Source organism: Pipra filicauda, unplaced genomic scaffold (genome assembly GCF_003945595.2).
Source record: "Pipra filicauda isolate LSUMZ 115617 unplaced genomic scaffold, ASM394559v2 scaffold187_size1440530_pilon, whole genome shotgun sequence".
Classification (NCBI taxonomy): domain Eukaryota; kingdom Metazoa; phylum Chordata; class Aves; order Passeriformes; family Pipridae; genus Pipra; species Pipra filicauda.
Genome location: NW_024104295.1, coordinates 824,498 through 839,383, shown reverse-complemented (window position 1 = coordinate 839,383; position 14,886 = coordinate 824,498). Strand labels below are relative to the sequence as shown.

The 14,886-nt window shown below is 37.8% G+C and overlaps 1 protein-coding gene across 6 annotated transcripts in view; it reads right to left on the bottom strand.

Annotated features, from left to right (window-relative positions):
- Nucleotides 1-14,886, bottom strand: part of KIAA1217 (KIAA1217 ortholog) — a 233,054-nt gene that overhangs the window by 61,130 nt on the left and 157,038 nt on the right. For all 6 annotated transcript variants that reach the window (XM_027751716.2, XM_027751733.2, XM_039380160.1 and 3 more), the window contains exon 5: nucleotides 11,409-11,502. In XM_027751716.2, coding sequence (XP_027607517.2) covers nucleotides 11,409-11,502 — 94 coding nt within the window. The remainder of the gene's footprint in view (nucleotides 1-11,408; nucleotides 11,503-14,886) is intronic.

The following is a 14,886-nucleotide window of genomic DNA, read 5'->3' as shown; positions in this document are numbered from 1 at the left end:
ACATTGTTTATTTATCAACAGAACAATACAGAAGCACATTTACTTTTATTCTCCTCTTCCTCTGTCCTACCATTAGCACATTTATTTATGCCTAAACTTTTTAACTCCTAAATGCAGAGGACTGAGTTTGTGGCATGAAAATTGTCCTTCTTAGTCAACAGGCAATGCAGAAATATTAATAAAAAGCAGCAAATCACGTGCTACAAACATTCAGCTAACACATAACTCATTACTTGGACTGATGATCTTAAGGGTTCTTTCCAATCTAAATGACGTTATGATTCCATGAAACTGGGAAGAGAGAGAAGAGGTAAAGAAAACTTATGTGGAAAGGTAGTAGGGAATTCTCAATGTAAAATTACAAAAGAAAGACGAAAAAAGATAAAATGAAAAGGGAATGAGACAGGGTGAAGGACAGTAATAGGAGTTTGTGAAAGAGGCCAAGGATGAAACAAAGTAATATTGGAGTGCTGAGAAATTAAAAGCAAGAAATGGATAATAAATAACAAAGAAACAAAAATAGGAGACTTACTTAAGCTTGGATTTGAGGAACTGATGGGAAAAAGAGCAGTGAGAGAGACTTTAGCATATGAAGGGAAAATCAACAAAAAATTCAATGAAAGAAAAAAACCCAGAATTAAATGGAAAAACATGAACTAATACAAATTTTTCTTAAGGCTAGAAGATTTTTCATTAGTTCTTGTTATAACAATGCTGTAGCCTCACATAGCAGGCGTGGGACAGAGAGGGAGAGAGCAAGAAAGGAAGGAGAAGAGGGATGAGAAAGGAGAACATCCAACATAAACTTCTTTAGTTTGGTTTGGTATTCTGAGGGTTTTTTTTGCAAGTGTGGTCAGAACATGAGGGTGGTTTTTAGGAAAGAAGTGAGCAGAACACTTCAGGAAAATGCCAGCTGGAGTGACCCACAAATGCTTGAGGACATGGGTAAAGAAGCTAAGGCCACCACTTGCCTTTGCCAGCCACTCTCATACTCAAAACAAAGATATTTGAGATGCACTTTAAAGCTACAAATGGCTTTTGAAACCTAGTACTTTGTGCAGCCATTACCACTGAAGATGCAGTTAAGGTTCAAAACAGCTTTATCTCCCTCAGACCCGCAGGAAGTAACAGCTCTCTCCAAGCCAGGTCTTAGTGCAGCATCCCTGAGACACAACATGCAGTGGGACTGAGTGCTGAGAGAACACTGAGGTGGCTGTTGCTCTTTGTACCTGTCATTAGTGGGGGACAACAGAAATTCTGGTTTGATGAAATCATCACCCAGTTCTGAAAAGTGGTGAGACATGTCACGTGTGTGTGTGCAGCCCTTACTTCTCAGAAAACTTTTTCCCTTATCAATTCCATCATGTTATTGACCCCCTGACCACACAGACTTACGATCCCAAGCACACCTGCACATCATACTGTTCAACAGCCCTTCCCATTCCTAGACTAAGACCACTTTTTTTTTCCTGTGTAAAACAAGAAGCAAATAGAAAAAATAAGAGGAAAGCAATATCACACTTCCTCCCATAAAATGGTGAACTTACAACACGTATCATCTTAAATCTAGCTAGAGGAGTAGGCTCTGTATTTGGACTAGCCTGGTTATACCTGTACTGAACCTGCTGACACTCCCTAGTTGACACTATCACAGATTATCTGTCAGTGAGACAACTTTGGCGACACACTGGCTGAACTCTGCTTGGAAGGGAAGGGAGCTAAGGCCCCTTGGAGCTTGACCCAGAGACGTCCCATGAGAGCTTCCAGTCTAGCCATGCTATAGGCAAACTGAGCAAAAAGATGGATGAGATGCAGAACATTTTGCATTGGCCTGACTGAAATCACAGTGCCTCTGTATGGAGGTTTATTTCCCCAGCAACATTGCATCATTTGAGCTATCTCACTGCTACCAGTCTGCCTTACTGTACTCCTGATCAGCAAGACAAACACCCAGATCAGTTAACAGGCACGCATTTCTGCCTATTTATGTATTTAATTTCCAATGAACGAATGAAATGTGAGAGTTAAAAAAAATGTTTAGATTACCAATTAAGCAAAGACAAGTTAATAAATTTCTCATGCTTTTTTCCCCCTATGCTTCCTGAGTGTACTGTGCAGACAGAATAGTGTGGTGAGTACATTAAGAAACCTCTTGGCATTTTAGCCAAGATTTTTCAGGGTGCTATCACAAATGACAAAAATATAAACACACTGAAACATAACACATTTCAATCCTAAAAAGGTCGGATTTACAAAATTACATCATTGATTTGCCAATATCCACATTTAACTCCTCAGTACAGCATGGTCCGCCCATCCCATAAGCTGTTAGACTGTTTGGATTGAACATATAAAAGCTGTTACTGATCTATTTTTCTAAAGTTAACATTCTGACAACCCTCATACCTGGTGCTGCATTCAAACCAACTGTTGTTTTTGCTTTCAAACCAACTGTTCCTTTCTTTTGCTTTTCCACTGATGCTTTTTATGGTAGGATTTTCTGAGAACAGTCATGTAATTCATGAAAATGCAGCAAGCATTTCCTCCCTCCTCCCCATCTTCTTTGAAGAGATGAAGGACATCATGTACATAACACACACAGCCGCCACCAATGCAGGGAGCCAAACCCTTCAGACCAGTCTCAATTTCAGCACTTCCTCAGGGCACCACAGAACTGATGGGGTCATCTCTTTTTTTCCAAAAAAGGAATAGTTTCAAACATGTACAGTTCTGGTACAGATCAGCATTTTTATTTGGTTTAAATATGCTGTATATCAAATTTCTGCTCTTTAAAAAAAAGAAATACTTTTAGTAACTGCACTCATAAATCAAAATAAATGCATGGCTTTCTGACTCCCTGTACTAACGACTCAGCTCTTATTTTTGTTCCATATTTGTATCTCTTCTCACTGCACTGAAGCCAAATAAAACTGAGCAAGTTGATATAGTTAAATGAACATAAAGGAAAGCATAACCCTTGGTCTCATCTGACATTACCAAACAACTAAGTCAATGCAATTTCTATTACAGATATATGAAATAGGTTAGGATGTAAATAATATAAAAATATTCTAAAATAGAGCTGATAATCAAAAGACATAAGCAGCATGCTTACACCTGTTTCTTCCAATATAAGCACATAGCAAATCAGAAGAAATAAGTTGCTGTGCTCAGTTTTGGAGTCAGCACTACTGGCAGGAGAAATGGTCATGGAAGTCTTATTCACAACTGGATTTTGTGATGCAAGTGTCCAAGCCACACTGCATCTCAGAGCTGTAAGGTCAAACAGCATTTGCAGTTGTAAGTATGTCTTTTGCAATCTTAAAAGTGCTATCAGTGCCTCAACTAAGAGTCCCTTTAGATCACAAACTTCTTCCTATACTGTTTGAATCCTACATTTTTTTTCATTTTACTTCCTTCTATCCAAAAAATATACAAATTGGTCAGCATGGCTGAAGTAAACAACCTAGTTTACCCTAAGGCCAAGCTATCTATAGTAAATATTAAGTGACTGAGGGACTAGCCCTTTATCCAACACACCCTTTCAGTCTTTTTACTTAGTCACATGGAGTTCAAATTTGCAATGATGTAAGAAAGGCATATATTCAGACAAAAATAATTTCAGCATCACATCATTTCTCATGGAGTCCTGTTGCGTGCTGATATTTGCAACTATCTTGCTTTTGCCAGCTGAGGCTTTTTTTAACCCCAGATCTTAACATGAATCCAAGAAAAAATATTTTTACTGCTCATACTTTCAGAAGTCTGATTAGTTTTCCAGAGCCCTTAATAGAAAAAGTACAATCCCACACAGAGAAGAATCAAGATCCTCAGATCGACAGCTGTATTCTCTTAAACACCAGGTACTTGTTAACTCCTCCCTTTAGTATTCATAAGGCTTATCTAGAGGCAGGTAACTAAAAACATCCTGAAGTGAAGACTCAGTGGAAAGCAGAGAATCTGGGACATGACCATGAAGTAACACATTTCAGACTTGCGAAAAACTTCTTGGGAAAGTTAAGGTCCTGAATAACAAGTGAATGGCTTGTTTGCAGAAGACAAAACATTGTTTCTAACTCTACTAACTTTCCAGGAACCATGGAAGCAAAATGCCCACTTTCACAAAGTGATTTTTAACCCCTGTTCGAGCAACAGTTCATTTGGAAAGCTACCTGGAAATCACAAATCTCGACCGGACTTTGACTTGCGGGACTCCAGCAATTCAGATAAGCTACCTGGTTTACAAAGGACAGAAAGGAGGACCTCCCCTCCTTGTAAGGGAGGTCACAGCTATGAGCATTTTTATATTTGTCAATGTGTTTAGGGAGCTCCAGCAACATCTGACTCTGTCAGCTATTTAGGAATTTCAAGTAAACAGTCAAATTAGTGCAAACTGTTCTACTAAAAGCAAGGGCAGTGAAAAAAAAAAAGAGTGAGCAAAACTTCTAAAGAATTGGCACAAGAAAACATTATGTAAAAAGAGGTGGAGTAAGAATAAAACCAGAAACTAGTAGACAATAAAAAATAGATTCAAATCCAATCCTTATGTTTTTATTCAGGGCAAGCTCCCACTGAAGGCAGCAAAACCTTTCCCTGACAACCTCAAACTTATGTGAGAAATAAGATTTTTAGTTTTAATGAAGGGCTGAAGAGACCTTCACCCAAGACAGATAGTATGCTGCCATTAAGTAACTTCATCAGCTCCAGGAAAAGCTCTAAGAAAACCTCAACATGAAAGGCAGGCCAGTTTGAATACAGGCCTGTTAGCAGGAAATAAAGAACTCTCCCCCTAAAAATTCCACTCTCTGGGAGCTTCCAGGTAACTGGTTTCTGATATCTACCATATGACACTCCTCTTAGACTAACTGGGATATTACTGCATGGGTGTGGCAAACTCATGTTCCTTGAACAGTTTAATATCAAGAACATGACGATTTCTTTCAACGGCCAGCTTAATGTAAACCTAAAATCCATCCTCATTCCTTGAAAATTTCTTTTAAAAAAAGAAGAGGCATCTTTTTAAAAGTTGGTATAGTAATAGGATCTATACATTTATATTCCTTATATTCATTACACACAATGTTTGTGAAATAAATATAGTACACCAAAAAAATTAGCCATCATATTAAAAAAGCCACAGTGCAGTATCCATCCAACTGTAACACAGGATCTGTATCTTCAAACAGACTGGCTTTTGGCTGGAAAACGTTTCAGATTAATATATTGTTTTATGCGTAGCTGAATTTAAAAAAAAATAATTTTTTTTCTTTGTAATTCTATCCATTTTCCCACTAACTTAGGCTTTGTACAGCAGTAGGTATTGTATATCAAAGGATATATGAATGAAAGAGAACAGGTACATTTACAGTCTCTCATCACAGTTTGATTGGATGCAGGTACTTCTCAGTGTCTGCAGGTCTGTAGTTGCACAAATAATTGGCAACCACTGAAAACCCACTCAAGGCAAAAGTAGGAAAATCCATATCATTTAAAAGAATCCAGAACATCAAAGACTTTTATTATATATTTTGTTCCAATCTCAGCAAGATTTGTAATGGCAAGTTGGAAAATAACTGTTCATGTTCAATATGTAGGTTTGAAACTAGACATAAAATCTGAAAGTAGAGTTTGGTGATTTAGAGAGCAGTTAAACATTTATTTTCTCATACGGCTCAAGGAAGAAGAAACAGTTTCCATTGTTATGATTTAAATTCCCAGTTAATATGAAAATATCTTTCAGTTTGGAAAGAAAAAAAAAGAAAAGAGGAATTAGATATCCTCCTTGATTTATAAGCATCATCTTACCTTACATCTCTCGGTGAGTTCTGTTTCTAGATGACTTTGGCAGGTATTTTAATTCAGAATTAGTTTCAGAAATAGATGCCATTACATTTGCTCTTTAAAATAAAGCACTTTTTCTCTTTTCCTCAGACAAAGTATGTGGGCTACAAGAACTGCAGCGTCTCTGTTCAAGAGATTTCATGGACACTCAGAGGCTTTCTTTCTACTGTATGAAAGCTAAATCTGAGTAAAGAAGGCATTTTTCCTGTCCCGGAAATCAGTATAACCAAAACCAATGCTGAGCTAATGAGAAATGTTTCTTCCATGTGTTCTGTTTGGCAGACACTGCAAGTCATATCAAGGAAACACGTGATGTTTATAAATACAATATGGCTCATGTTGTCATAACCTCTCAATGACAAAAAGAGCATTAGAAAAAGCAGACAGCAAAACAGCAGGAAAGATGAGATTTGTATCATTTGGAAGGTCTCTATCAGATAATAGAGGTATTAGCATTTGCTTTATCTTTTTTTTTCTTTTTTTTTCCTTTTTCTTCCCTAAAGAAAACAAAGTTTTACAGTAATACGATCGGTAAGGCAAACACATGGCAACTTACATAAATGCTGTCCCATAGGCATTCTAGCACTAAAATGCATTCACCCAATTTATTGTTTGAATTCTTTTCCAATAAATACATTTGTTCTAAATACCTCTATGTAGTGCAAGCAGTTCTTTTGTTTTTGTTTTTTAGCTGTAGTATGAATTGAAAAAATATAATTTTGGCAGCATTATCAGCTTTTATGTTTATTTGTGATGTTAAGATCACAAACAATCCAATAAAAATAAATTAAACATCTTAAAGAACCTGCAGGTATGTTTACAGGTACCTCGAGAACACAGAAGGATGATTCTGCTTTTACTATCTTTCCTGCAAACCAGCACTGAATTTCAACATTCTTGGAAGCCTTAAATTCTTGGGGAGTTGTCTGAGGGGTTTTAGCACTTGTAGAGGTTTTTTTAAAGTTTGTGAATTGCATCTAACTCTACAGAATTAAAATGTTAGCAACCTCCTATCCAGGCATTTTCAGGGGAAAAGTCAAAAGTTGGTGTGCCATTTCATTAGTAAAAGCTACTTAGCACAAGTTTATCCAACTTATCAAATGTCTGTCTCATTTTACTGTACAACTCATTTTACATCCTCTCCTCTCACCCTGACAACCCAAACCCTCCTTGCTGCCAGGAACATCATCATCTTTTTGCCACACTAACTCCTAGAAAATTTGGAGTTTACAGGTACCCTGCACTGCCCCCACTCAGGTCTGACTCAACTTGCCCTAATTACTCTTTCTTAGAGAAAGAGTCTCTGAAAAAAATCCCAAACACCTCACAGCATACCTCAATACAACAGCAGCCACAACAAGCATTCTCTAGATATTCTGGCCTCACCCACCCAGCAGAAGTCTTATACAAGTCAGGGAATTAAGCAAAATCATGGTGGGTCTAGGACTTCAAAATAAAGTGTAACCCACAGACTTTAGGGCAGGTGGATGGGAAGAGAAAGACTGCCAAGCAAAATAGCCACCAGTTTTTTACGAAGTACAAATTCCCTCCTAATTCTCAAAATTGGCTGGCAGGTGAAGACCAAATCAAACCACTGCATAAACCAACATTACTAACATCCAACTGTGCCACCAGACTAGTTTCTGTAACAGAAGTGGGAGATTATATTTTAGGATTCTTCCCCCTTTAGTCACTCCATAAAAGGAGGGCATAGGAAATGGGGAAAGATAATATGCTGTGCACATTCAGTGGGGGAATTACTTCAGTGCAACAGCCCAGGACGAAAGGAGCTGTGACACTTGCAAAGAAATTCAGTTCACTCAGCCATCAGTTCTTTACTGTCATCTCCTGACATTCAATCTATATACACCACCTCTGAATGGAGGGGAGGCAACCTGGGCCCTGCACTTTGTAAGTCTGAGAAAACAACTTCTCCTTGTAATCTGTGCAAATCACAAATGCTAATTCCAAGGGCACAGACCAGCATGGCCATGTACATGCATTTACACTGGAATTCAGAACAATGCCAGAGGGAGTAGAAAGACCATTTAAACATTTGTTCATGAGACAGTATTTTGTCAGAAGTAGTACTGTTGCACAGAGAGCTAGAAAATGCTGATGAACGATACAAGCTCAGATGAAGGAATAAATGAATGAAAAAATGCAGCAATGTGAAGATACATTTTTCAAAAAAAACCCCATCTGTTGTGGACTTTCAGTGTACATTTTGGGAAAGGAAAAATAAATAAAGGAAGAGGACAAGCACAAATACTGAGTGAGACAGCACTATGTGGCTACCTCTTGCTTGAGCAGCATTCAACATGGCAGATCTGTCAAATAAACCATGCTCTTCAAGATGTAAATGGCCATGACACAATATTAGTAAGCAAGTGAGGCACTCGGAAGGATTTCAAGAGAAACTTTTCTTTAGAGTTTGCTTGGCCCCTCAGCAAATTCCCTTTTCTCAAACTCAACCCACTCAGAAAAATGCATGAAACAAAGACAACCAGGAAAATTAGAATTAAGGGACATGGTTCGATAAAGATCTGAGACTTACAGACCCCACATTCTTCTTGAGCATTCTGAAGTCTTCTTGTCCATATGGATAATACTTACTATTTCAAGTGTTACTGCCAACTCTTATACAGGTCTCACATCTGTTTGGTAGTTAAAACAGGTGTTCAAGCTGGCAGTTAACATTATTTTCTGAGATTATTTTGGGTCTGTTACATGGAAATGATTATAAATCACATGAATAGAAGCCTGAACATCATCAAACCCAGGGATAAACATTCCAAAGGGACAAGAAGGTAAACAGTAGAAAAATCTGTAAAGGCAAAACTTTCCCAAACCTCAAAAAAATAAAGCTTGAATTCACATTTGGCTGGAGATACAACCACGCTCAGTATCACCATGGAAAAATGTACTTACGAGGGCTAATTCATGATATTCTAAATACTGTTTTTCAACTGGTCAGACAATAAGCTGCTTTTCTGTAGGTATTTTGAAACAGTTAAACATAATGCAAAGCACGCCCTCCCTCCTTCCTACTGTAGTGAATTTAGCACTCATTTATCATATGAAATTGAAAAAAATCAATTTGCCCAAAGCAAAGATATGCAAACACAAAACAAGGGATGAGAAACAAGTTTTCTACAATCTTATGTGTACTGTGCATTAACAGGACATAAAATGTACATGTTTCTCACTTAGTCCCCCCACAGTTCCATTCCCCTTAAACTGGTTTGCTAAGAAAAGAGGGATAGATAATCAATCTCTTTATTGGTGGTTGTTTCTGCTGAACTAATAACCTGTGAACCTCCAGGTGAATGTTAACCAGATTTAACCAAAGGGTAGAAACCATAAGACTACTATGTCCCTACAAATTTTGCCAAATTAGAGATTTGAGAGGAGATCCTACAGTACTTCTGCCAAAGAGAGGAAAAGCTGTGGTGTGTGCTCCATCTTAGACTCCAGGGGATTAACACTGGAGAGTGTTACTGCAGAGTGTTATTACTTTAGGAAAAGCCTCAGTTAGGACCTGAGTGTTGCTGCATAAGGAAGAACTCAACCAAAAGACACACATCCTTAGACAAAGAGGTTTCATTATTTCTGGAGGTCAAGAAATCACTTGTTTCCATGCTCGTAACTTTGAAGTGCAGAAGTTCACATAGTTCAAAAGGAAGACTTTTTGCATGTTTCTCCACAAAGCCCCAGTGAACATCCCGGCTGTGACTTCACCTCTCAGACCAGAAAGACAAGAAATTTGCCAATACAAAGGAAAAGCCAAATGAGAAAATAGCTGTTTTGTTGGATGCACAGAATTTCAAAGTGGCATCTTTGCATTTTTGTAGGGTCAAATATAATATTCTACCAAGAAAACACAACTTCTGCAAAGGTCATCACTGTGTCACCAGTATTTTTTGGTTATGGCCAAAAGGAGCTAACTCAGCCATAATCAGGAGATGTCAAGCGTGCATATCTGTTGTACAACACAGTATTTTAAAATAAGCAATTCAAGTCATTACAGTTTTTGCACAGAAGCAGCACCTGTGTTCAAAACAACTCTGTTTGGCAGTAAATGCCTGGAAGAGGGCCAAAGAAGTAATCTTTACTTCTGAATATATAGCTAACTACAGTAGCTAACTGTATCTGAAAAAGTCTAGAACGCACAAATAGATACCTTTTACCACAGTAGATACCTTCAGCACCCACTGTACATAGAAACAAGAACAGTATAACATAACTTTATAAAGCCAAAGTGAAATTGTTACATGAATTAATATCACAATGCACAATGATGTCATGCTTTCGAATATGAATGAGACGTAGTGGATACATCCATTTACTGCCACAGGAATATAACTAGAACTGAAGAATTTCAGGACCTTACAGAAGACACTAAAAAGTATCACATCATCCCTTTAATGCATATCTATTTGCTTGCTCATGCTGTGTGTGCAGCAGTGTGAATAATCAAGTAATTAGATTTCTGACCTATACCAAGGAGCATTTTATAATTGAAGTGTATAAATGAAAGGTGGTTGAGACTAGTGCCTCTAAATCAGCTATTGGAATCTTTCTAAAATAATGTGGCCTCAAACTGTTTAAACAGAATAACTACTTACATGACATATTAGTAATAGAGCAGTCAGGCATGCTCAGAATTGATAACAAAACCAAGAAGAAAATGTACAATTAAGCAAATCACAGGAAGTTTTCTGCACAGTTGAATCAGTTTTGGAACACACATAAAAGCCACAAATCAGGTAGGACAGTAGTGGCGTTCTGGCCCCATTGAGCTCATGTGGTTGTACCATTTCCTGAGGTTGTGTAATCTCACCACCACCACCACCCTCTACTGCAACACCAGCTGTGGGTAACATGATGGAAGAGGAGCCACACAGCATCTCCTTCCTTCTCGGCATCAAGGTGGGAAATACAGTCCAGTGAAAGACAGAGGCAACGAGAGAGAGGAACCAAATGTTTCAAATGCATTCTCTACAGTTTCCTGATACAAAATGTTAACTTGAAAATGCAAATATACTCATCCTTGTTCAGTACAGGTAGAAAATGTTAGAAAAAAACAAAACCATTTACACCACAATGGGTATTTATCAGAATTTCCTATTTAAAATTTCAACAGACTTCAAGCTAGGTACATTTGCTCAGCCTCTGTAAACCAATCTGTGTTGAAACCTTATTGGAGTGTACTAACACCATGCCATACTTCACTGTAAAAGCTTTGGAAACACAAAATTGGAAGCTATAAAAACTGAGTACTGTCTGTGTCACAAAATACATAATTAAAGGTTATATTTTGCTTCACATGCTTTAATGCATCTAAACAAGATCAAACATCCAGTTAATGCCCAGGGCAAATAACTGGAAAAAGCAAAGCAGTTAAGAAACATTACAGCAAGCATTATCAGTTTCTTCCTCTGTATACATGTTGTACACATACCCTCGATTTTATGAATTGTTGTGTACATATTACATTTAATAATCTAAACATTTAGCATAAAAGATGGAGGAAAAAGGAGTATAAATGCAGCAGTAGTACTTACCCTTATATCTCCATTTACAGCTCTGGAAGTGTGATTAAATGCGTGTGCAGGATCTTTGTTGTAAACTTTAAGGAAAGATCGGTCTTGAATATTCCTGGAATTAAAAGAATCAGCAATGACAACAGATGAAAGTAGTTTTATTACTTTGTTGCCCAAAAGTTTCAGGTAAAAGACAAACATAGGAGGTCTGCAGCCGGTCTATAAGAAAAACGTAAATGCCATAACTTAGACACACACAAACAAACAAAAGCCTACTTTGATTCTCTTTCCCATGGGAAGTATCATTCTTTCACTACAACTACACACCCACAAAAATTAGATAGTGTTAAGTTTCTTTCAAGGTCCTGCCATAGAGTGAAAACACTTTGAAGACAATAGAGCTTCAACATTACACGGCACTAAAAAGGATTTAGTTAATATTTACATGTTTTATTGTGCACTCAGCCCACATGAATTTTTGCTATTCTAAGAAGGAAGAATATCAAAAGAAAAGCAGTCTTTCTAATTGTGATTATTCCTGACGAAAGTTTTATTATCAGCTTGTTCACAAAGCTGAAAAAAAATCCACAAAAGCTAAAAATTCAGTAGCAGATAAATTCTTCCTCTAAACTTTATCTATAATAGAGACTTTTTTTAAGGGAAAAAATAGATATTACAGAAACAAATAAATTAGTGAAAGTTTTGATGAAAGCTATCACAGAAATGGTTTAGATGAAAAGCCCTAGGAAAATACTTTTGTTTAATTAGTACTTTGTCATTAATTAGTTCATTTTTCAACTACTACATTTAGGAAAGAGTTAGACAACAGCAGGTTTTTATTTTGTCTCAAAATCTACCTTCCAATAATTTTATGGCTTTGACACTTGCCCTGAGTTCTGCTGATTTCTGGTTCACATTTTAATCAGTAGCAAAGCCTGAGATCTATGCTCACTTACATCCTCTCAAAGCTGAGACTCCTTTCACTTCCCAGTAGTGAACTCTAGAGAATTTACTTACATGTGACTGAATTCCTTTCCTCCAGGTGCAGCTACCAGTCTAGTGAACTGATCTTAATCACTGGGATTATCATTTAAAAATGAAGGAAAGGATTCTCGGGCAGGTCCAATTTCTTTCTTACAATGTCATATTACAATCAGTGATTGCTTTCAATGAGTAGCTAGTCAGAACTTGTGCTGCTGTTGTAGGTGTCAAGTAGTTATTAAGGAAACCCCACAGCTTAAGAGATAGATCAGTGCCTCCTGTTCAAGAACTGGAGGGCTGATGAGAAGTTTAGTATTTATGAGTGTTTACTTGTAGACTGCATAGGAAAATAGCTACCTTGCAGCAAGTTCAAGTTCTTCAATTATTTATGGTAACATAAACTGTTTTCCATCTTGCAAATGTGACCCTTTTGCTTTAAGACCTACACTGGGAGTCTCAGTTACTATTTTCTGCCTCGACTTGGAACTATGTTCTTTTTGATACAAAGCAAGTTCTCTCATCTTTGGTTCAAGAAATGGTATATTATTCATTTAAATACATTTTATCTGCTGTCTTTTCTGTCGGGTGGCTATGAGATGGTACCTCAACTAACTGGAGTTTCTTTTAAAAGCCTTTTCCGTAAATATTTCTTGTAGTAACATGACACTTTAAAGCAAAACATTGCTGCAAGGCAAAGCACCAGAATACTAGGCATTTGATCTCTGATGTGAATTGTATTTCACCTCACCATTTTGCTATTCTAAGATAAACATTACTGATAACAGGTATATATTACAGTACTTTTATTATTACTATAATTTGCATTACTGTATCTCCCAGATGCCCTTGGCATGTTCAAAGGCCTCACTCATCTGTGTGCTGTATAAACACCCCAGGAATACAACTTCTTCATCAGCTTACAAAGTGAATAGAGGTCACAAAAGACAACTGGGTAGCTGCAGAAAGATAAGAGAACAAAAAGAAATTAGAAGACCATAGTCTCTTCAGTCAGAGGAGCAACAAGCAAATCCTGGGACCACAGGCATGCTCTGAGTAGCCAAAGCAACAGAGAGAGTGGAAGGGAGACCAAAGCAGTGGCTTTGCAGGTGTCTGCGGAGGACAACTTCCAAGCACATTAGAGGGCTGCCTGAGAGAGAGCATGAAGGCATTTGTTTGAAAATTAAAGATACCTAGAGTTCAAGTTGGCATTATTCACCAAGTGGAAGCAGATGGCACTTGGTACTGAATGAGAAATGAAAAGTAGCACTGAAGTGGGCTTGGAGGAGCCCTCATAATGAAGACAAGTAGTTTATATTTAATGAGATGGAGAAGATACAGCCAGAGGACAAGTGAAAAAAATGCATGTGAAACAGTCTGCCTGTCAAACTAGGAGAACGATATTTGTTGCTTCATTTGAATGAGTAAGAGTGAACAAGATTACCTATTACCTGTGTCAACTGCTGAGAAAAGACGATTACAGCAGTTGCTATTAAAAAACTCATGAATTAGAAGAGTGTTTTTACACTACGTGATGGGAAAGGAAAGGCTGTACTATAGGGACATTCTGCAGAAAAAAAATCTAAAACTTAGACTGGACACAGAACTCTGAATCACTTTACTAAAAAGATTGGACTTTAACAGAAAGATAATGCTTTGTCCCCAGCGATTAAAAAAAAAAAAGGAAAAAGGAAGAAAAGGGGAAGGAGTATGATTGCCTAATGAAAGGCACAGAGGAACATGAACCTCTGAGGGAGATGGAGAGCTTAAGGAGTTGACTGAAACCCTTGTATTTAACATAAGGAAGAAAGAAGAGAAGTGAAGGAAGACATAGCAAGCAAAGGAGAGAAAAATGATGCTTCATTTCATCTGTTCTCTGAGAGGAGATACTGGCAAGATCTTGTGAAGAGTAAGGAACAGAAATGGAGAAACTGTTGTGGAAATTATTCAAAGGTGGTGAAAACGCAGCTGGTAGAGCATGCTTTGGACTCCAGTAAGCTGGAATTGCTGAGGTTTCCTAAGTGAGAAGGGTGGCAGAACTGAGAGAATTTTGTTATGGAGGAAGTCAGCTGTGTTGTGGGATTTCCTCTAGAAATACTCTACAATACAGGCATAGGAGCAGAGGAAGCAGACGTTGAGACTGAGCCTGGCCTCAGGTTGGCAGAGTGATGCCTGCAATGGGAGCAAGGGAAAAAAACGTGGAGTGGCATTAAGATAATCAACCACCACACCACATTCTCGGGGGCAGGGAGGAGATGAAGTCATAAACTGCTAGTCTGAAACTTGAGGGAAGATGGAGGGATAAAGTGAGAGAGAACAAGCTGATGGGCCAGATGATAGTTGGCAATAATGCACTTGGCAACAGAGATATAGTAACACCTATCTTGATTCACTCAGTTGATTTGATCTTGTGAAAGACTGTTTGATGTATAAGAAACTTGGATAAATGATGACTGATGACGATGCAAAAAATCAGATGGATCTTCATAGAGGTATTACAGTGGCCAAACAGGGGTGTGGG